This window comes from Triturus cristatus, chromosome 4_2 (assembly GCF_964204655.1).
Source record: "Triturus cristatus chromosome 4_2, aTriCri1.1, whole genome shotgun sequence".
Taxonomy (NCBI): domain Eukaryota; kingdom Metazoa; phylum Chordata; class Amphibia; order Caudata; family Salamandridae; genus Triturus; species Triturus cristatus.
Window position 1 is genome coordinate 899,837,116 of NC_140586.1, and position 23,062 is coordinate 899,860,177.

General features: G+C 42.1%; 1 protein-coding gene across 2 annotated transcripts in view; it reads right to left on the minus strand.

Moving 5' to 3' along the window:
• Positions 1 to 23,062, minus strand: part of KDM4A (lysine demethylase 4A) — a 612,801-nt gene that overhangs the window by 578,456 nt on the left and 11,283 nt on the right. For both annotated transcript variants that reach the window (XM_085602947.1, XM_085602948.1), the window contains exons 2-3: positions 20,228 to 20,399; positions 10,800 to 10,975 (exon numbers count right to left, since the gene is read on the minus strand). In XM_085602947.1, the coding sequence (XP_085459073.1) occupies positions 10,800 to 10,975; positions 20,228 to 20,365 (314 nt within the window). In that variant the 5' untranslated portion in view covers positions 20,366 to 20,399. The remainder of the gene's footprint in view (positions 1 to 10,799; positions 10,976 to 20,227; positions 20,400 to 23,062) is intronic.

Genomic DNA, 23,062 nt, shown 5'->3' on the forward strand with positions numbered 1-23,062 from the left:
CCTAACCCCACAGCAGGTACTACCTGTGCTGGACCGGAGCCAAGGAATGCTCACCCTTTTCACAGTGACCCCTTCTCAACCCCACAGCAGGTACTACCTGTGCTGGACCGGAGCCAAGGAATGCTCACCCTTTTCACAGTGATCCCTTCTCAACCCCACAGCAGGTACTACCTGTGCTGGACCGGTGCTAAGGAATGCTCACCCTTTTCACAGTGATCCCTTCTCAACCCCACAGCAGGTACTACCTGTGCTGGACCGGAGCCAAGAAATGCTCGCCCTTTTCACAGTGATCCCTTCTCAACCCCACACCCGAGCCAAGGAATGCTCACCCTTTTCACAGTAATCCCTTCTTAACCCCACACCGGAGTCAAGGAATGCTCGCCCTTTTCACAGTAATCCCTTCTTAACCCCACACCGGAGTCAAGGAATGCTCGCCCTTTTCACAGTGTTCCCTTCTTAACCCCACACAGGAGTCAAGGAATGCTCGCCCTTTTCACAGTGTTCCCTTCTTAACCCCACACCAGATACTACCTGTGCTGGATCGGAGTGACTATCTGCACACCCTTTTCACAGTGATCCCTTCTTAACCACACAGAAATACCGGAATGCTCGCCTTATTTACAGTGATCCCTTCTTAACCCCACAGCAGGTACTACCTGTGCGGGACCATATTGACGGACTACTCGCTGTTTTCACAGTGATACCCCTCGGCCCTACATCAGATACTCCCTGTGCTGGACCGCAGTCAAGGAATATTTGCCTTTTTCAGTGATCCCTTCTTAACCTCACAGCAGATACTACCTGTGCTGGACCGGAGTGATGGACTGCTCACCCTTTTCACAATGATCCCTTCTTAACCCCACAGCAGATACTACCTGTGCTGGACCACAGTGAAGGAATGCTTGCCCTTTTCACATCGATACCCTCTTGGCCTTACACCAGGTACTACCTGTGCTGGATCAGAGTGACCGTCTGCTCACCCTTTTCACAGTGATCCCTTCTTAACCACACAGCAGATATTACCTGTGCTGGACCGGAGTGACGGACTGCTCACCCTTTTCACAGTGATCCCTTCTTATGTAGAATAATGCAGGACCCTGCACAGGCTCTGAAGCTAAGAAACTCCAATTGCCTGTCTGATCTGGCCTCTTATTCCCCACTCTCAGCAGGTTCCAATACATATATGCATTAATTTCAAATGCTTGCAACACACAGCAGCCTGTATAGTCAGAAAACAGACCATAATACCATGGCTGCCAAAAGACCCCATATTATGTGCGACACGAACGGCCTCACTTTTAAGCCAACAGTATGTCACATGTTCTGATTTTTGAGCCCTTACTCACAAAGGGAAAAGCTCAACTAAAAGTCCCAGCAATGCCGCCAGCCAAAAAGCCGGACTGGCCGATTGTGCCAGGCATGACACATGGCCACTTAGCAGGCATGTACTATGTACACCGCAGCCAAGCATGTTCTTGCAAATATGATTAAGTACCCAAACACAAAGTCAGAAGATCTTGGCAGTGCACATCATGACATGTGCCTCTGCTTCTGGAACTTAACCCAACACCCCATCAGATTCACATCTGAGCTGAACACATTCCACAAGTACTCAAAATCATATCCTTTCAGTTATAAACCTAAACCACCTCCACCACAGGGATGTTGAATTCCTATAGCCCGACGCTCAGGACATATTGTTTGGGGTCAAGGGCAACAAGTTATCATATTATTTTTTTTTTTTGATAGATGCAATTTGTTTATTATTGCGGGGTTCTATGAACTGATCAAAAGGTGGAACTTCCCTTGCACAAGTGCCCGTTTAAAAAAAATATTTTTATTAAGAGAGAAAACAAAAAATACACAGTAGCAGGTCCGGTTCCTTCTAGAGGTCTCACACATTTTTTACCAGTTTTACCCCCCCATACCCACGCCGCCTCCCACCCCATCCTTAGAGCAACAAAAATATTACCTGATGGGTTTTTCAAATCTACATTTTTAACAAGTCCTTTATCCAAAGTCTTTCCCTTATCTCGTCATGAATTTTCAGAACTAAGTCCCTTTCTTTTCACACTTCTATTAAACTTATATTCTTATAACAACCTTTTCACATTTTATCTGATCCTTGTCGGAGCACGTTAAAATCAAAAAGAGGAAATGTCGCAAGGCACAGATTCTTCATCTGGGCCACTTATACAGCCCCTCTTCTTGTTATAAAGTGCTAATGCATACATTTTATATGTTTATACTCATTATACATATTCAATCCACTGTCTTGAAAAGTAACAGCTTAGTTAACAAAGTGCACAGTGCCAGGTTCGGAGAGAGTACATGAACACAGAAAATGTTTTCAACACCTTTGCTTATCTAGCCCAGATATTATCCTCCTCTTCCTCCCATGTTCATACATAAGCAATCTCCTAAAGTGCAAGTGCTAAATTACATTGGTTTATAATAGTCACGTTATTACGGAACAATGTTTTAAATTAAGTGCATATATACAGTCTCAATCGGCATTATAACAGTCTTCGCCATGATTCGCTTATCCAAATCACCCACTCTCCTAAGTTCAATTGGTAACAACTCCCAAAGTGGCAGTGCATCACTGCGCCAAATTCTAGCAGCCAAGTTGGTGCAAAATTTCGATAAAGTGCGTATGTGAAATCTCTACAGGCTTTATGTCTCAACGATAAATTATCCCGAAAACCTATTCCTCCACTTGATCCCTCCATGTAGTAAGGTGTTGCCAAATTTTACGTCCTTTCCTTTTAGCCTTAATGCCCCTTAGATCATATATATCTTTCTCGAGGCTATAGGTTTTCATTAAGCGGGCTAGCCACTGATGAAAGGTAGGTGGATTAGTGTCAAGCCATACCGATGCTATGACAATTCTATAAACTGCCATAGCTATGCAGATCAAGGCCCCACCTTCTTCTAAGCCGAGGTATGGATTCCCAGCATTATTACCTGTGGGGTAATTTTCACCTGTATCTCTAGCTTCCCTTCCAAAAAAGTCTCTATTTCTCGTATCAGCGGTATGAGTTCCTGGCAAGTGGCAAACATGTGTATCAAATCTGCCTTATAAAGTGCACATCTTGGACAAAATGTGCCTTTCCCCTCTCCCCACTTAGAAATCAGATATGGCGTGTAATACAACTTAAAACATGTTTTATAAAATTGTGCCTGAAGATTAGCGGGCATTAAAATCCCTAAGGTGTTAAAAAAAAAATTCTTGAAAATCACTATCTGTTATTCCCAACATCTCTTGCCGCTTTTCTGAACATTTTCCCAGATCGTCTTTCATATAATATTTTAATAATACATAAATTTGTCTGATTTTCGGTGCCTCGGGTTGGCTTTAGCTCACCAATAATTCACAACTATCAAATTTCTGTATACCTCCTGCCTTTAACAAAAAATCCCTCACCTGTAAGTATTTTAAAAAATCCCTATTCGATAATGCAAATTGCTCATTTATTTCTTCAAAAGATGTTAAACCTCTTGGTGTGGAAAGACATCCAACCTGAGTTATACCAGAGTTTATCCATTTCTGAAAATATTGGTCATTAAAGATATCGGGCAGCTCTGAGTTCTGTACAAGTGGTGAATAATAATTTATTTTAGCTAACCCTACTAGACGTCATACCGCTGCTGACCATACGCTAAAAGCCGTCAAGTGTCTTAAAGCGCACTCTTTTGTAGTACCCGTAATTAACCTGGCGCCATAGACATCCTCTTACGTCTAGAGAGTTTACTTGTACATATGCATTATTCCCACTTGTAATTTCCACTCCCGGGGTCACATTCAGCAAGGATCTGTAGTATATAATGGAAGTTGACCACCAGTATATTTTAAGATTCGGTAAAGCCAGACCTCCACGCTCCTTGGGTAGGTATATGAATTTTAATCGCCCTCCTAGGTCTTGTATAGGCCCAAATGAACAGTGAAAAAATACTTTCACATTTTTTAAACCAAAAATTCGTACAAATCTGGGGAATTGATGTGTTGCTCTGGAATGGCCGACGGTGCGCAGGGGGGTCACAGTTTTAGGGTTAATATTTCATTTGCATTGCTTTTCATTATCTCTTGAATACACATGAAAATGGTCGAATTCACTTGATGTATATTGATGCTGAAGAAGCTTCTGGGTTACAGAGCTCTGCGTTATATGTGATGGTTTGACAAATTAAATTTGTTTAAAAAAAAATTTAAAAATCTGGAGAATTGCTCTCAAAAAATATAAAACCTTAGGAAAATCATCATCTTGATTATATTTACTCGACCAATCATGGTAAGATGTAGATTGTCCAGTCTCTTAAGTGCTTTTTTCACTTCAATAGCGCATAGTTCCAAGTTTTCCTTAACTATCTCATCGATCTCGGCATTAATCACCACTCCCAGATATGTCGTTTTTTTTACGACTTATCAGTGCTTGTGGCGTATTCGTTAACAATTATTTGCATTTTGGCTCTGTTCAAGGCATAACCGGATACTAAGCCAAACCTTTGGGCCTCATTTTCGATTGCTTTCATAGCCATTTCCAGTTGGGTAGTGACTAATGCGACATCGTCCGCATATGCTAAAACCTTTTCTACGGGCCCAGTATCAAATAGTGGAGGAATATTCGATGCATGTTCCAGTTGTTTCAGAAAGGGATCAATATAGATAGCGAACAAAAGTGGGGAGAGAGGGGCACCCCTGCCTTGTGCCTCTCATTATTTTGAATGCCTCGGTCAATCCCCCATTAACTAACACTCTTGCCTCCGGATCTTTATATAAGGCTTTCACTGCCCGAATGAACTGTTCCCCAATCCCATTCCAGGACATAGTGGCACACAGGAATTGCCAGGAGACCCTATCAAACGCTTTCTAGGCATCCAAGATGATCACGGCCATAGGGTCTCCTGCTATCTGCTTCACATCAAAAAGTGTTATAATTTTCCGGACGTGCTCAATGGTACTTCTACCTGGGACAAACCCATGTTGGCTCTGGGATACAATATTCTGAATCACTACTGCCAAGCGAGATGCCAGAGTTTTAGGATATATCTTCACGTCCTCATTAATGAGGGTAATTGGCCGGTAAGACCCCAACTCTTCCATAGGTTTATTTTTTTTCGGAAAGATTACTATATTTGCCTCCCCCCAGGAGGCTGGTGGATCCGCCCCCTCTATAATTTGTACAAACAGAGCCTTCATAGTATCCCTCAGTTGCTCCTGGAAGACTTTGTAAAATTCAGTTGGGATCAAATCTGTTCCCGTCCCCTTCCCCTTTGGTAGACTAGCCAAAGCATTTGCTATTTCTTCCCATTCAAGAAGTCTATCTAGCTGGTCCCTTTCATCTCCCGTCAAAAGACCTTCAGCAGGTTGGGTCAGGTATTGCTCTATCTGTTCTGTCCTGTGTGCTCTCTCCCCCTGATCTTCTGTATAGAGAGTTCGATGAAAGGCACAAACAGCAGTTCGGATTTTCCCTGCTTCAGTTCTCAATCCCTCCACAGTGTCCCTGATCGCCCTTATTTCATTTCACGTAGGTTCCCGCCTTGTTCTTACCGCAAGGAAATGTCCCACCCTTTCACTGCATTCATACATCTCTTCACGGTTCACTATTGCCTTATCCACTGCTTTCTTTAACAGTTTCTCCCCTATTAGAGTTTTGCTTATTGTTACCCTTAGGCTGACTGTTTCCATGTCTTCCTGCTGCTCTATAGCCTTAATTAGGTTGCATTGGACTTGAGCCAACCCATTTTGTAGGTTCTGATGTTCACCTTTCTCGATTTTGTTATTCCTCATTGCAAATTGCATAGTTTCGCCTCGTACCCCTGCTTTTAATGTATCCCATACTATGCCCAGGGAGGCCGATCCAAGGTTTCTTTCTAGAAATTCTGGTATCCACTGCCTCATATGCATATGCCTTATACACCAATAGTGCTCTTTCGAACGTCCATGATGAAAATTGCTTCGCTTGCTCCCCCATTCCCTGTATCTTCAGCACTAATGGGCTGTGGTCTGACAGACATCTAGGAGCTTTTTGAAATTCACCTTTGTCTGATTGTGTGTGAGACAAAAAAGTAATCCAATCTCACATGCTTCTGATGGGGCGCAGAGTAATAGGTGTACCCTTAATCTTGCGGTCTTAGTTCCCCCCCACACATCACACAGCCCGTGCTCCTGACACATACTACACAGAGCCTGATAGACTTTAGGTTTCTTGCCGATATATGGTTCCCCCAGCTTCCAATCACTATGAAGATTGATATTAAAATCTCCACACACCACGATAGGCAATTCCCAATGCACCAATTTGTTTGATACCCACTCCAATGAAGCCGGATAGTCAATATTATTACCATAAAGAGAGCATAGTGTGAATTTAAAAGAGCCAGTGGCACTACAACTAGCAATAACCCACTGCCCTGCTGTATCTACCTATACAGAGGAAAAATGAATAGCCTTGTTGCGGGCCAGAATTGCCACCCCCGAATACACACTGCGATGTTGCTCCTATTACGCTATACCCAAGATGTTTCAACAGTTCTTTCTGACTTCCTTCCATAAGGGTCTCTTGGAGACAAACAATGTCAGACTGTAATATTCTCAACCCTTGGGAAACCATGTCTTTTCTGGATATCATTCAGGCCACAAATATTTATCGATCCATTCCCCATCCATCTTGCCTCCTCCCCTTTCCTCCCCCCAGCCCTCTCCCATTCCCCCTGTACTCCCCCTTCCCCACCCTCCCCAGGACCATCCACCTGCCTCCCTCCCCAAACACCTAGCAATCAGGCAGGGCCTGAATGATGTGCATCGGACACTCTGCCCAGCAACCCTCCCCCCCCCCCCCCGTGCTAACCGGAAAACAAAAAAAAAAAAAAAAGCATAGAAGCAACATTTCATTTCTTCTTTTAATCATAACCTCAAAGAGTTACTGGCCTCCTGTCTTCGGACTCTCCTCCCGACTTGATTATCTCATTTAGGTACCCCTGTGCCAAAATTTCTGATATGAACACATGAGTAGTGCCCTTATACTTCACTTTCAATCTGGCCAGGTTCTGTAAAAACACCTCTTCCCCTACTTTTTGAAAAGGTGTCATTAATTGTCTAAATCTCCAGCGTCGTTCCACCGTCGCATAGGCAAAGTCCGGTTTGACAAAAAAGGAGACACCATCGTACGACTTAGGTGAATTGGGTCGGGCTTGATCGTACACAAGTTGACGCAGTGGGAAATTCTCCAAAAACACTAAGAAGGCCCTTGGTCGATCTTGTGGCTGTTTCCTCATCGTTAGGGGTACCCGGTGGGCTCTCTGTATCTCGTTGTTCCAATCCAATTTTACTTGCTCCGGAAAAGTATTTCAGCAAGTTCACAATGTACAGCCTCGAGTTACTTCCTTCCACCCCCTCCGGTACCCCGAAAAAGCGCAGGTTGATTCTCCGCTGTCTATTTTCCTGCTCCTCCAGCTTGAGCATGACATCTGGCAGAGTTCTGCTCTGTCCAGCGCTCTGTTCCTTCAATGCCTCGACTTCCACTTAGAGGTCCTCTGTCCGTGTTTCCACCATCGTCAGCCTTTCTGCAAAGTCCCCGCACTTTTTATTGATTTTCCTGATCCCAGCTTGTATTTTCTTATTGGCAACTCTGGCTCTACGTCCATCCGCCCTTACTTCCTCCTGCATCTGCTGAATAAAACATAGTATCATTGATAGTGACGGTTCTCTTGCTTGGGCTCCCGATTCTACCTTTTCATTCACTCCATCCGCCGCCTCTTCATCCAGGACAGACTGCGTGTCCGAGTAATCCCATTTCAATTGTCTCCCCACTGGCCATCTCTGGTTCTCTTTCCTTTTACCGCCCCCTGTACTCTTCTTCCTCTGGGTTAGTTCCAGCGGATCAACGGATGAAGAGTTGTCTGTTTCTAGGCCCCCTTCACTACTACTCGAGGAGATGTCAACTTTTCCAGAGGGATCAGATTCGTCAGTTAGTGAGAAAAATGTCTCCCCTATCCCATCGGGTGAAAGCTCCCCTCTGGTCTTCTTCCCCACTCTCATCATGTCTTTTTTTGCCAGACTTTCCTTTATCTCCGATTTATTCGCGGGCATTTGGAGCAATATTTTACTCGTTGTCTTGCCTTCCTTTTTATCCATTGGTTTTAAGGCAGCACACTTATCTAGGCCAGGGACTAGGTTTCCTGTGGGAGCGTCAGCTATTACGTTCATTAAGCCGATTTCCTCCGCACCCACCTCCCCACTATACACAGTCTCCTTTGTCCCTGGTGTTATTTTTATCTTAGTAAAAGTTTGCCCCTTACTTGTGACTTCTGATGCAGACAGGTTGCTGAACATAGTGGTGAGGGTGGGCTGCGCCGGGTCAACCTCCATCTGCCGGCCTAGTTTCCCCATCACCTTCTTAGATCCAGGGTCCTTTTTTAAATCCTCTGCCCGTAGCGGCCCGTTGTTTAGCCTCTCCGGTGTTCCCGCTTGCCTAATTTAGGTTTGCCGGTGCCACAGGTGCGGGGCCGCCTCCCGTAGAGCTCCCAGCGCCGATGTCGGCTCGAACCTGGTTTACTTTGCCTCCCCTTGCTGCCATAATTCCAAAAACTTTCCTCCGTGTCCAGTAAATCAGCTCAGACCTCATGCGGCGTGGACACGTCTCCGTAAGCCGCAAAACGATCAGTAGAAGCAGGAGAAGGGCATCCACAGTCTCGTGTGCTGTGTCCGACCTCAGGTTAGCCAGTCCAGCCAGCCGCTGACCATCGCATCGATACATTCAGGGAGGATAGCGGGTTGCGAGCAGCTAATCACACGCCATCTTGCCTCCATGGGCAACAAGTTATCATGTGTATTTTGTCCTTGAGACAAGTTGGCCCATCCCCCTGCAGCACAAACCCTTTGGCTGCCAGTTTGCAGTACCACATTATGGGTCAGGGAAGGACACTGTTTGCAGATAAGGTAATGTTTTTGTCCATGTTAATGCTGTTCAAACTTGTATTTATGGTTCATTAATTGAAAGCCTTTATTATTAGGGTGAGCACTCTAAAGTAAATGTGTTAAGCTCTGACAGCACTACTGACAGTGGTTCCAGTATAAAAATGTGTGTACACGCTTTCAAAGTTTAGCAATATGAGGCTATGAATAATGCTCCCATAAAGCTCTCTGATTTGATGCAAATATTTGCATAAGCTTGAAAGCAAGATTGATTCTTTGCTTTCAAAATAAAATGTTCATAAGAAATGAAAGCGGGAAAAAAAAGCATTTTGCTAAAGTCTGCAAAGTTTCAGGTACCATTTTTTCACGGCATCAATTAACAACATGTGTTGATGCAAGCTATTATTTCCCAAAAATATTCATAATGTAAAATCAGTGTAACTAGTTTCAATAAGATTATGGGAAACAAAAATAAACAAGCATTAGCAAAGCCAGTAAGTCTGAAATTGGTGGTCAGCTTTTTAGTTTTGTCAATGTGTGACTTGTTTTGGCATGGTTTTTATGAAACCTTATTGGTGTGGGAGCTGCCGGGCCCTCGCCTATATAATAAACATTGGCAAAAGCAAAAAAAAAATTGGGATCTCAAAAAGCGCACACTGCCACAGTAGTTACCGGCAATGAGCAAAACTACTTTGTGTGCAAATATGCTCCCTATGAAAAAGCAGAATGCTGTCACTCACAGTGAAGCCAGCCGATACAGAGCGAGAGAGACAGAACTTTAATAAAACCCAAAAGGTCATGGTCAACGACAGACCAAATTAGGGGCCCAATTATTGAAGAAAGTCACAAAAAGTCACCCATGGTATATGTCCTTAAAATAAATGCAGCTATATGGCTTTCGTGAATACCCAAGAATTTGCGGAAGTAGGACAAGAAATAGAACTCCTAGAAAATATTTGTGAACTGCATTTTAGCATGAACAAATATGCATGTGTAGATTTGCTCATGTGAAAATCTGAGTGTTTGCAAGTTCACTTTCCCTTCTACCGCTTTTTTCCCCCAACTATGGAAGAAGGTTTACGACTGCCATTGTCAGGAGTAAATTTCCAACATTTCTCAGTATGGGGGAAGATTATGGAAAAGTTGTTGAAAACCCATAAAACATGCAAGTTAGTAGGTTTCCACAGACTCAAAGGGGCATTCTAACCCTGGATCTACTGCTGACCACTACCTTCAGCCACATAAGGGGATTGCAAGTATTCAAACACTACCATGGTATGAGCCCTAGCATACTCAGAGAGGCTATATCAGAGCTCTTAAATAATGAGATTGCTGCCAAAATGTGTCCCAGCATTTCATGGCACCAAAGGGGCAAGTGGATTTTGTTACAGGACAAGTATATTTATGAAGCAACCTGCCCCATGTACAAGTAGATAGTTTATTAAATTCCATGAGCTCACTTACATCCCATCCCCTATGCCTAACATCACGCTGCTTCATCTACGCCCAAGTGACTCTTATTGGTCACGGATACATAGCAATGAACACATTCAAATGATTTACAGCATTATATGAAAGCTAAACGTAAAAAACTGTTTGGTACACAAAGGCCTTCTTACAAGTGAATACAGATTCCTGTACCCCCTTGTTGCCACCTGCACAGAACCCCTTCCTCCAGCTGCTAAAATTCTATTCACCAATCCAATGGATTGGAGTAGGACAGATATTAATTTGTCATCTTGCTGGATTCTGGGTGCCTATCCCTTTGTGTATTGCTTTGCTGAAAGACGTACAAAGGTCACTTTCCCCCCACCTAGCAACACTACATATGTCAACCTTTTTCAAACAGACGAGTTAGAGGAACACCCCTCGGAGTTCTTACTTGTCACTGTTGGCGATGCGTCGGAACTCCCGTAAGCTCATTGGCTTCTTCTGTATGTTGTACTGTGTGAAAAGGCCAGACTGGCCAGTAACCAACTGCTGGATGGGTGCCGGAATCACCAGGTCATCAATGTCATCATAGGAGAGTCGAGGCTTCCACTCCTTGGGAGGAACAACCTAAATTAAAAAAAATTACAGGTTAGTATGAAAATGCAAGTGGTGTGGTGCCTGACCAGGTAACAGCTGGAAATAACAATACCAGATATGCTATACCATGTGTACTTCACAGGTCCTGCTTAAAATCACAGGAAGATGAAGGGAAATCAGAGTGAAACACCTAGGTCCTTGTGAGCTTCCAGTGGCGGGGGGATGGGGGGGTGGGGGGGGACACCACCGTTCAACACTGAAAATGTAAGATAAATGCCTGCTCCAAATAGTTTAGAAAAACACCACAAACAATAGGACAGATTCCAGCTTTGGAAGCACTAGTATAGGTAAAGGACACTCAAACGAGAGACATTGGATTGCTGAAGGAAGAACTTTGTATTCTTTCCAACATTTACCAGAAGAAGGGCAAATAAGATTGGAGATGTAAATGGACTGCCATAGTACTGCTCATGTAATGGACTCAGGACATGGTCAGGAAGAAAGGGGTAACTTTGTTTTTTGAGGTTGAATCCCAAGCTAAAGTTTGCTTACAGTCAGTGTTCTACAATGCTTGGTCAGATAGTTGAACCCTGGGTTTTAGGTTGCAACACTTTTCTTAATGAGGTATTGCTATTGGTAAGTAACTGCACAAAGTATTTACAATTGCCATTTCATGTCATCATATAGGGCTAGAAAAATCCACTTGCCCACCCACTATGGAGAGTAAGATGCAATCAGGACGCGCTATTTGTGGGACATACTCGCCCATTCTGGAGAGCTGATAACAGGTGTTCTGCTTGCTCACAAAGTGGATGAGCAATAAAGATGACTTTAAATCTGGTTATCTTTTCACATTTGCTCAGCTTTCAAAAACAGAGGTCAAGAGTCAGTTTGTCTTCCTACATTTACTTTTATTTCTGTGACTGAAGTTAGACGATTTTGTAAAGTGAACTGGCAATGTCAGACAATCATGCTGTGCAAAGCATGTAAGATGTAAGATTTCAGGATTTTTTTCTAACACAACAATGAAATAGATAAGTGAACTGTTTAAACATTTAAAAAATATTTCACTAGATATGAAGAGAGATTTTTATAATTTTGTGGTAATAAAAAAAAAAGATTTTTATGGGATCAAAACAAATCAGAACACTTTACTTGGTGATGTGCAAATTTTAAATATTTTTGCTGAAACTTCCCAAGGACTTGTGCCTCACACCAAAGACAGAGGCATATGTAAGGTTCTTTTTCGCAAGCACCCTAAGCGCAGAAGTTGAATTTATTCCAAGCCGGTTTACATGAGTATGTTTATTTTTGATGTCCCCATGGAGGGCCAACATTAGGACTTATCAAGACTTGTTCCCCAGCGAAAAGCACACTTAGCATTTGTTATGGATTAAGGTCAATTGGTTTACATTCAAGAGCACCTCTCAGTGCTCTGAGGACTCCGTGATGGGCACGATTGCTTGACTTACAATTTGTATTCTTTCAACAGCACATAGTGACATTACGGAAAATATGAGGAAGTTCTTATCTCTCCTTTTGACTTCAGTGCGCTTCGGATAGATTTTTTCTTGCAGACTATTTGGGTCAGTAAAATATCTTAGTGACATCTGTCCAGTAAATTTTTGGATTGTGTTTAATTTATCCTTTAAGAGCACTCCCTGGTGTTGGGCTGAGATAACTAATTGCTTGATTAAGGAGCTTGTTGGGCTTAGGTTGCTATACCCTTTTGAGACACTAGAAGGATGGTGGTGAAGCACGATGACGCATCCGAGGCTTTTCTTTCTCTAATTTGTAATTTCCATTTTCCAATTGTAGATATATTTCTCTGTCATGGTAGTGTAATTTGTAAATAGCATTAATATTGTTGATTTGGTTATAATGGATTGTAGGTCTTTATTTCCTTGCCGTTTGTCCTGATGCGGCCAAAATGAATATGGCCGAAACGCGTCGACCTCATGGCACAGAGGAGTCTGCCAGATGTGGATTACTATAAAAAATACTTTACATGTTCCAGATAAAAGAGTGAGGGTTGACAAATCCCCTCGAATGTGTACAGGACTTCCTCATTATTTGATTTGTTCTAGTGACGGATGGAATTACGTTGTTGGAACATACGCACGCAAAAATAACAGGCAGGAAAGATTGTTTGGATTTATGTATATGGATTTATGTTTACGTATTTGTTGTTTGTGACAAATTTGATGAATATAAATAATTTTACAACCACTCCTGGAGTAAGTATTGTTGGTATACATAAATGAAAAATAAGAGATTGATTATTCAGAGATAGGGATTAATTCAGTTCTCCCTAGGATAAATTGATTTACAGATTAGTTCCTCTGCATCACAGTCTTATTTTGAGAGTGTTTTTGTAGCCCAGATGCAGTAGGATTATTAGGGCTTACCCCTATTTTTTGTACGCTTCTATTTGCACTTAGGCAAGTGTGAGGGTAGGTCAGTTTATGCAACTTACTTTGAGAGGCATTGTTAACAGAATTAATTAAGTGATTGCTCTCTCCAATTATTACTCCAGGAGGTAGGATGTAAAAATAGAAGGTAACACATTGCGTATTAGTGTTTTAAGTTAATTACAGATATATATCAGTTGTTCATTCCTTTGGGTTTAGTACACATTCATATAATTTTGGCTAGCATGACAAATCCGCACATAGTAAGTTATACAGATGACGCAATAAATAAACTTTTACAAATTCTGTCTCTATTAAGTGGCGACCAGCCGGCCTCAAAGAACACCAATATAGACAAAGTGGAGAGACTAAAACAATTGAGAAAAAAAAAAAAAAAAAAAAAGATTATCCGCACGCAGAGGTACTTTTGGAATACTTGAAAAACCCAGTAATTTTTTTTTTTACAAGACGTACTTGTTGAATTTCTGCGGTTTGGGTACTAAATGTTCTAGAGATTGGTTAGCTTTATCAATAGAAACTGCTTTAGGGATCAATGAGGCGGAGCTTAAAGAGATTTAAGCCTTAGAAGAGGAAATAGGAGGTGACACGACTATCAGAGATGCAAAAGCATTATTAGAGGCAGGAGACAAGATAATTGCCGATTTTAAAACCCACAGCACTAATCAAAAGACTACAAAGGTAGCGAGAGACATCAAAAACTTCAACAACGAATCAGTCTACCCTTATTTAAAGGATGATTTTTATCACAATAATAACACCAGTTCGTTGAATTTACAATACAGAGGTCGTTCTCGGAATAAGTTTATACATTTTTCAGACACGTCATCGGATTCTGACCAGGGATCATACAACACCTACCAACCCTACTTCCAGTACCCCAGAGCGCAACCTTTTTTAGGCAGAGGCAGAAGCAGAGGATGAGGGGACGGTGGGATATGGAGAGGACAAAATCAAAATTCAGAACAAGGGTTCTTCAGGACCAGGAGGAGTGTGTACAGACGATGAACACAGTTAATAACACAGGGAGAGACAAAAGTGAAATTATTCCAATCTATAACCTATCTAAACATAATTTGACAGACATTGAATTTGTTAAAGAAAGGTTTATCATTTGTACTGATCACGATGCAAAACCCTGTGTTTACCAAAACAGAAGTCTTCCAATTTTTAATAAAGATTAGATTAAAATCTTTTTTTTCTGAAACCGAGAACGTTGAAGAAATTAATCTGAGAGGATTAAGAAATAAATCCATGTTCCGTCCTGATAGTACCACCTTACCTGCAGAAATCCTGATCTTTGAAGCTCAAATCCTGAAAGAAATAGACCTACTGAACAACAAAAAAGTATTTTTTAATGCTAACTGTACAAAGGCCCAAATGCAAGCCTTAAAAAAATCTGGCCAAGAATCCAGCCATAGTTATTAAGCCAGCAGACAAGGGGGTGGGATTGTGATGTTGAATGATGAGGATTATGAAAGAGAAGTTATGAGACAACTTAATAACATTGCTCATTATAGAACAATTGACTGCAATCCCACCCCACGCCTGAGAGCCCGGATACTGCATCTCACTACAGGAGCATTGCAGGAACGTTGGATTTACAAAAAAGGAATATGAATATTTGAATCCCACAAATCTGAAAGTACCCAATATGTACGTCTTGCCAAAAATTCACATAAGTACAGACAACCCTCCAGGAAGACCTATTATTTCATCATGTGTCTCAGTATTGGAACCTCTAGCAAAAATACATAGACACACTTTTGATTCCCTGTGTGAAAAACACTAAATCATTTGTAAGGGACACGATGGATTTGATTATGAAAGTTGAAAATTTGCATTTCGATATAAATACACATTTTGGTAACATTCGATATTGAATCGTTATATACCAATAACCCAGAGGACGAAGCCCTTTAGGTATTAAAAACTACCCTACAGCAAAGAGAATGCCCACATCAAGTACCCATTGATTTTATACTTGCATTAGCATCGATATGCTTGAAAAATAACTTCTTTAACTTCAAAGACTCCTTGTATTTACAGGTAAAAGGAGCAGCTATGGGGTGTTACTACGCGCCTGAGAAAGCCAATCTAGTCATGGATTATTTCGAGAGACAATGGATATATAGTGGTGCCAATGTTTTTAAGTCTAACATCGTTCATTGGTATCGATATATTGATGACATTTTTATGGTTTGGGAAGGTGCCCAAATGACATTGGAACACTTTCACAACTGGTTAAATATGAGGACACCTGATCTGAAATTCACAGTTTCAAGTAGTAACACCAAGATTAACTTTTTGGATGTGTGGATTCAACATAAAAATAGTCGGTTGGAAGTAAAATTTATACAAGAAACCGACAGCCCGTAACACTTTGTTACATTTCAAAAGTGATCACCCGAGAAGTCTGAAAGAGAATTTGCCCTATGGGCAATTTCTTAGGATAAGAAGAAACTGCACAAATAAAGAGGATCATTTCATAAATGCAGAATTCCTCTAAAGCAAACTGATTGATCGTGGGTACCCTCGTAAACTGGTAAAAAATGCACTTAAAAGAGCTTGGTACACCCCGAGGGAGGAATTGATAACACCCCCAAAGAATGGCAACAATCCAATCCCTTAACGTGTCCTGACTTACAACCCGAAGGCTAATAAAATCAAAAGAATCATTCTAAAACATTGGAGGTTGATCAGTCATCTAGGAATCCCCAAACCATTACTTTCCTTCCGTAAAGGTCGGAATCTGCGACAACTGGTGAAGGCAGCACAACCCACAAATACAGATCTAAGAGGAATGCTGGGTCTTCCTCCAGTGATTGGGCATCATGAATGTAACGAATGTGCAGCGTGTCATATGACCGATGATTCAAAATACATCATGATTAACGGTCATAAACATTTCCAGAATAACTTTTCAAACTGCAACACGAAAAACATAATTTATTGTTTAAAGTGCCCATGTATCTTTTCTATAAAGGCCAAACCAAACAACCGGTCAAGTCTTGCATTTTGCAACACAAATCTAGATTAAAGTGTGGCACACAAGGAGCCCCGTTAGTACAACACTATCAAAGCATGCAACATAAAGAGATGGATATACAGTGGTCTGTGTTGATAGTGGTTCAGAAAACCAATAATAAATACAGCATGCAGACCATGCTCAGAGGCCAGAATGATTGGAAAATGCCATAATGCAGTCAGCAGGCTGAATGATCACGATGAAACACGGGCATTGATTCAGAACGAATATATCTATGTGACATTCCCAAGCCTTGGAATACTGTACACAGGCCCCTTTGTAAGGATTTAGGGAATCGCTGGAAATATCTATTGATGCAGTTCGAATACATGTTAGTGCAGTTACAGTATATTGATACACAAGAATATGATGGTCAATGTGTTTTCTTATATGTGATCCATATGTTTAAATTCATTCACCAAATACCTTGAATTATGAGTCTATATTTAATAGATGTAGTTGCCACCATTAACGTTATAGGTTTTACCGATGTGTTTCGTCGCATCATCTCATAGATACATTGTAATTTTGAGTATATTATATAGCAGAATGTAATGTAAATGACGGTTCCAAAAAGCTGTAAGTTTAGCCTTCTACAGCCAGATCTAAATGTGCCTTGTGATATTCACATGAAACTATATAAGCGGTGCTACTGATTTGTTGCCATTTTAGAAAACATTGCTCTCTTATAATGGGTCTCTCCGATTTGCTGGTAATACATACACGTGTATGGTGTTGGTATCTTTAGGTGGTTTATTCACTATATTTATATTTCATGTTCCTTTCACCATTCTTTATTATTATTTTTTCTTGGTTGCAAAGTTGGGGATTTAGACGGACATTTTTGATTTTCTAGCCCTTTTTCCATGTCCAGTCCTATCAGTCATTAGTCACGTAAAAGGACGTTCTCTAACCTCACGTGACCGGAGCCCGGCACGGAGGACGCCGAAGGATTCACTCCTTCGATTGCGGAATACCCGGGAACGAAGGCAGATTTCCTGAGGACTTGTGCCTCACACCGAAGACGCACGCATAAGTAAGGTTCTTTTTCACAAGCGCCCTAAGCGCAGAAGTTGAATTTATTCCAAACCCATCTACATGAGTATGTTTATTATTGGTGTCCCCATTCATGTTGGGTTGAGGTTATTAATTGTTTGATTAAGGAGCTTGTTGGGGTTTGGTTGCTATACCCTTTTGAGACACTAGAAGGATGGTGGTGAAGCACGATGACGCATCCGAGGCTTTTCTTTCTCTAATTTATAATTTCAATTTTCACTCCTTCGATTGCGGAATACCCGGGAACAAAGGCAGATTTCCCGAGGACTTGTGCCTCACACCGAAGATGCACGCATAATTAAGGTTCTTTTTCACTAGCGCCCTTAGCGCAGAAGTGGAATTTATTCCAAGCCCGTCTACATGAGTATGTTTATTATTGGTGTTCCCATGCAGGGCCAACATAAGGACTTATCAAGACTTGTTCCCCAGCGAAAAGCACACTAAGCATTTGTTATGGATTAAGGTCAGCTGGTTTACATTCAAGAGCACCTCTCAGTGTTCTGAGGACTCCGTGATGGGCACGAGTGCTTGCCTTACACTTTTTATTCTTTCAACAGCAAATAGTGACATTACGGAAAATATGAGGAAGTTCTTATCCCTCCTTTTGACTTCAGTGCACTTCAGAAAGATTTTTTCTTGCAGACTATTCGGGTCAGTGAAATATCTTAGTGACATCTGTCCAGTTAATTTTTGGATTGCGTTTTATTTCTCATTTTTTTAGAGCACTCCCTGGTGTGGGGTTGACGTTACTAATTGTTTGATTAAGGAGCTTGTTGGGCTTTGGTTGCTATACCCTTTTCAGACACTAGAATGATGGTGGTGAAGCACGATGATGCACTCAAGGCTTTTCTTTCTCTAATTTCCATTTACTAATTGTAGATATATTTCTCTGTCATGGTAGTGTAATTTGCAATAGCATTAATATTGTTGTTTTGGTTATAATTGTTTGTAGGTCTTTTTACTTCCTTGCCGTTTCTGTCCTGATGAGGCCAAAATGAATATGGCCGAAACGCGTCGACCTCATGACACAGAAGAGTCCGCCAGATGTGGATTACTATAAAGAATTGTGTACATGTTCCAGATAGAGTGAGGGTTGACAAATCCCCTCGAATGTGTACAGGACTTCCTCATTATTTGATTTGTTCTAGTGATGGATGGAATTACGTTGTTGGTACATCCGCACGCAAAAATAACGGGCAGAAAAGATTGTTTGGATTTATGTATATGGATTTACGTTTATGTATTTGTATATTTGATTTATTTGTGTTTGTTGTTTGTGACAATTTTGATGAATATAAATAATTTTACAACCACTCCTGGAGTAAGTATTGGTGGTATACATAAATGAAAAATAATAGAGATTGATTATTCAGAGATAGGGATTAATTCAGTTCTCCCTAGGATAAATTGATTTACAGATTAGTTCCTCTGCATCACAGTCTTGTTTTGAGTGTGAGATTTTGTAGCCCAGATGCAGTAGGATTATTAGGCCTTACCCCTATTTTTTGAATGAAACTCAATTTCCAAACATTGTTTATACACTATCGGGAAACATCCATTACCATGCGGGCTTTGCACGCAATGCCTTTACATCACGGGCAATACAATGCAAGTTGTTACAACAACTTGCGCTGGATGGCGCTCTAACCTTAGGAATAGTATGATTTACTATTCCAACACCTTCCCTACTGTATGTAGACTGGTGTTGGAATAGTAAATCATACGATTCCCAAGTCCAGCGCCCTCCAACGCAAGTCCTTGTACCAACTTGCGTTGTAAAAACTGCGATTTAACGTTCCGCGATCATTTTGATCGCGTTGTAACGTCACATATTCTACACTATATATTTCCATCAGTAAAACTACATGTTAGTGGAAACTATTTGTGGCCATTTCAATAGAAAATATGCCATCTGTAAATGACAGTGCACTACCACATCATGCTTTAGTAATAGGTTTATGAAAAGAGAGTTCTTAAAGATGAACTGGGAAATATTACTGCTCCTGCCCAGATGACAATGCTATTAGTGACCTAGGAGGCAAGCCAGGAATAAAATGACTCTATAAGTGGGCTTGATTCAAATTATACATGAAGCAAACAAAGAGTCAAGTACATAGCGTTTTTTTGAAGAGCAGAAATCGTGAACTTGCATGTGATAATGAATAAAAAGGTCGCTCCATAAGACAATATATTTGCCTAGGATCACACAATGAGACCATTTCTCTGGTCAAGTATATTACAGTTAGGTCTAGTAGATTATTCAAACTACTAGACCGGCAGGTCTAGTAAAATTTTTATGATTTTTCGAACCCCGTCATATCATGGTTACAAGGCACAGTAGTTGTGAGCTGATGGACAAGAGCGAGTTCATATCCTTGCCTAGACTCATATCCAACCTTCGAAATGTAACGACCACATGTTTTAACAGGCAATTGCATATCCACAGACAGGAACACCCCAGCGACTACATGTTTTTTTTGTGTTGCCAATAAAAGACAACTTTAAGATATTTGCTCTGACGGATAGGTTTCATCAAACCTGTTGTGACAATTACCCCCCCAAAATGTCTTTCTTCAGGCTGCCAAAACCAACCTGGCAAAAGCTTTTCTTGATAAAGTGCCAATAATGCCCCACTCGTTTGCTTGCTTCTTATTCAATGGCATGGCATGGCATTTTCTTTTTGTGCTTGAAGCCTTCCACTAACCCGCCCCAACCCTCCGGAGCATAGCCTCTTTGCCATCCTTTTGATTGGCTTACTTGCATCCTTACCTTTGCCAGCCCTCCTCGGTGGGCTCCTTGTGATTCGATGTAAGCAATATATCGACTGAAGTTACGAAATTCATCCATAGTGGGATAGAAGGTCATAATCCGTGAGCCGGGGTTTTGATTCTCTGGATCACTCGCCATTATTGAGATGGAAGATTTCTCACGTTATGGAAGCCTAGAAGATAAAACATTGCACACATTGTTTTACTACATTGACAATCAAATACATCACACAGTTTTCTTTTCTATCCAGCCCTCTTTGCAGTGTTGATCACATAAATATCACCGGATGAGCACCAGTTGAGGACAATTCATTCTCTTGAGCTGCCAATAACCCTGCCTTCCTTTACACCCACTAGCTCAACATCTATCCACCTGATCTAGGTTTGCCCACTTGATAATGTCTAGAATAGCCTCTGGAGCAGCACCTCATTCAGTGGAGTGGGGGGGGGAGGGAGGGAATAGGGCAAAGGACGGTAAGGGGCTTCTGAAACCCAATTGTGGAAGTTGACGCGGTTTGCCACTTGTGTCCCTCCTACTATAGTTCTGCAAACAGAGCCAAGTAAAACCTGTTGCTCACTTGGCTCTCAGGAAAGTAAAAGTAAGCAGTCTAAGACTTCTCAGGAAGGTAAAGCAGGGGCAAGAGCTCAGAACTCTTTACATGAGTAGGTAGAATTGCTTCAAAACATAGTTACATAATAACAGTTTAAGGTATGTAGATTACTGGGGATACATGAGTAACAAAGGTATGGCTCAGGTGTGGGGAAGAAAAAGCAGATGGGGAGAGAGATTTGGGGGAGGGAGGGAGAAGAAGAGGAAGAATAAAGAGTGAGGGAGGGGGAAGGGAAGGGAACACAACAGGGCAACGAGAAAAGAAATTGTGTCTGATGATCAGGAGGGTAGGTGCCAGCCAAGGGGGGGAACCAGAGCTAGACTTCTCAATAGTTGCGTAGGGCAACTCCATCGGCCAAAGGTTGCTTGGTCGCCGAGGTACATCCAAGGGTTAAAGTATCCGCCTCGGGGAGGTCATCAAAAAGGATTCTAAGAGAGCGCCTATCACGGTGTGCGGTGTTGAGTTACCAGCGATAATAGGAACATTCCCAGACCTCCGCTATGTGTGAATCCCTTAACACTGTGGACTCTCTCAGTGGGGTATCTGAGACTCAAGGGCATAAATGCAGGATCCCTCCCCAACAAGGGCAGAAGGAGTGCTTCGGCAAGGGGCACCTTAGAGGAGGCCAATAAAGGCCATTTTCCGCTACGTGTGAATCCCTTAACACTGTAGACTCTCTCAGAGGGGAATCGGAGACTCCGGAGCAAAATTGCTAGATCTCTCCCCAACAAGGGGAGAGGGAGTGCTTTGGCAAATGGCACATTCATGGAGACCGTCAACCAACACGTTAATTGAAGTGTCCAGCCCTTATCTTTTAGTATAAGCAAGTACTTTAATTACACAACAGAACTAAATACTACATAATCCAATTTTGCTCAAGAATACGGAGTTGAATCCTCGGATAAGTTCTTCAGGTGGCAGTACACACTACCACCTTAACATCTTCTCCCCCAACAGTGATATGTAGGCACTATATCATCAAGCGACGGAGGCATGAATTAGCCACAGGGGCATATTAGAACTGTCATAACTATGGGGCTTAGAAGAACAACCACTCGATCTTATTCTTAGTTTAATTTGGGTAGAAAGTCTCAAGTCCATTTATTCGCCTTCCTTTTCAGCCCGTGGGCTCAATTCACATGGGGAAAACTTGTGATGGCTACACAGAGTCCTTATAGGTCAGGTGGTGCCCATGTTTACTATAACCACTCCATCATGTCAACATTATTGGGTGGATGCAGTTTAAATCCTGATGTCGTATCTGGCCTTAACAGCCGAGGCAGTCCACAGATGCGGTGTGCAGATACACTTCACAGACCAAATGAGCTTACCTCAGCAATGTGCAGGTGTGCTATCCCTTGTCAATGAAGCTCACAGTGACAAGATGCAGTTACAGTCTCTCAGGCCAAGAAGGTTCACAGCAGTGAGGTACAGTGGCAGCAACATGGGCTCACTGATGCAGTGGAAAGCAGATACAGCCATGCCTGGTTGATACAGTCTCAGTTAGGAACTGGACAGTGAGACTGGTGGGGAGCTGGCAATGATGGTAACTCCTGGTTTCACTCGCTGATTGGTTCCACCTTCTCTGGGAGCTCCACACACCAGAAACACTTTCCAGTCTCTCCTCCTGCAGGTTCAGGCACACAACCTTCCTTGCTAAGGAGGCAAACAGGCTTAGAGGCACTAGGCAGAGCTCAGCTCCTCCAGCAAAATGTGCAGACTTTAAGTGTTGTCCCCTCATCTCAATTATTTAGTTGTAGCCCATCCGCAGGAGTCACAGGTTTAGGGCCTGTCCTGATCCCCCGGAGGGTGACTGACCCTCTTTATTTATTTGTTTGTGTATTACTTTTTATCACGTGCACTAGACACCACACCACGCTCACTTGGACCTGAAGAAGTGCCACAGATCCCATGGGACCATAAAGGCGCGAAACATGTCGACCTTTGGAGTTACCCAGGCACATTACGCTTTGTGGGGTAACACTCAACCTACAGGTTTTTTACCTTGGCAAGGGTACCGCCATATTAAAACATATTCTCCTGGTAACCCTTAGTCAATTTTAAGTCACTGCACACACTTTTACACTTCTTACTTAGGACTCTCCCCACACACCCACATGCACCATACAGCAGTTCGTAGAAGATCTCTGACAAAGTGACCCCTTCAGGGGACCCGTAGGGCATTGCAGCACCAGCCTGACGAGGAGCAACTGCCCGATGATGAA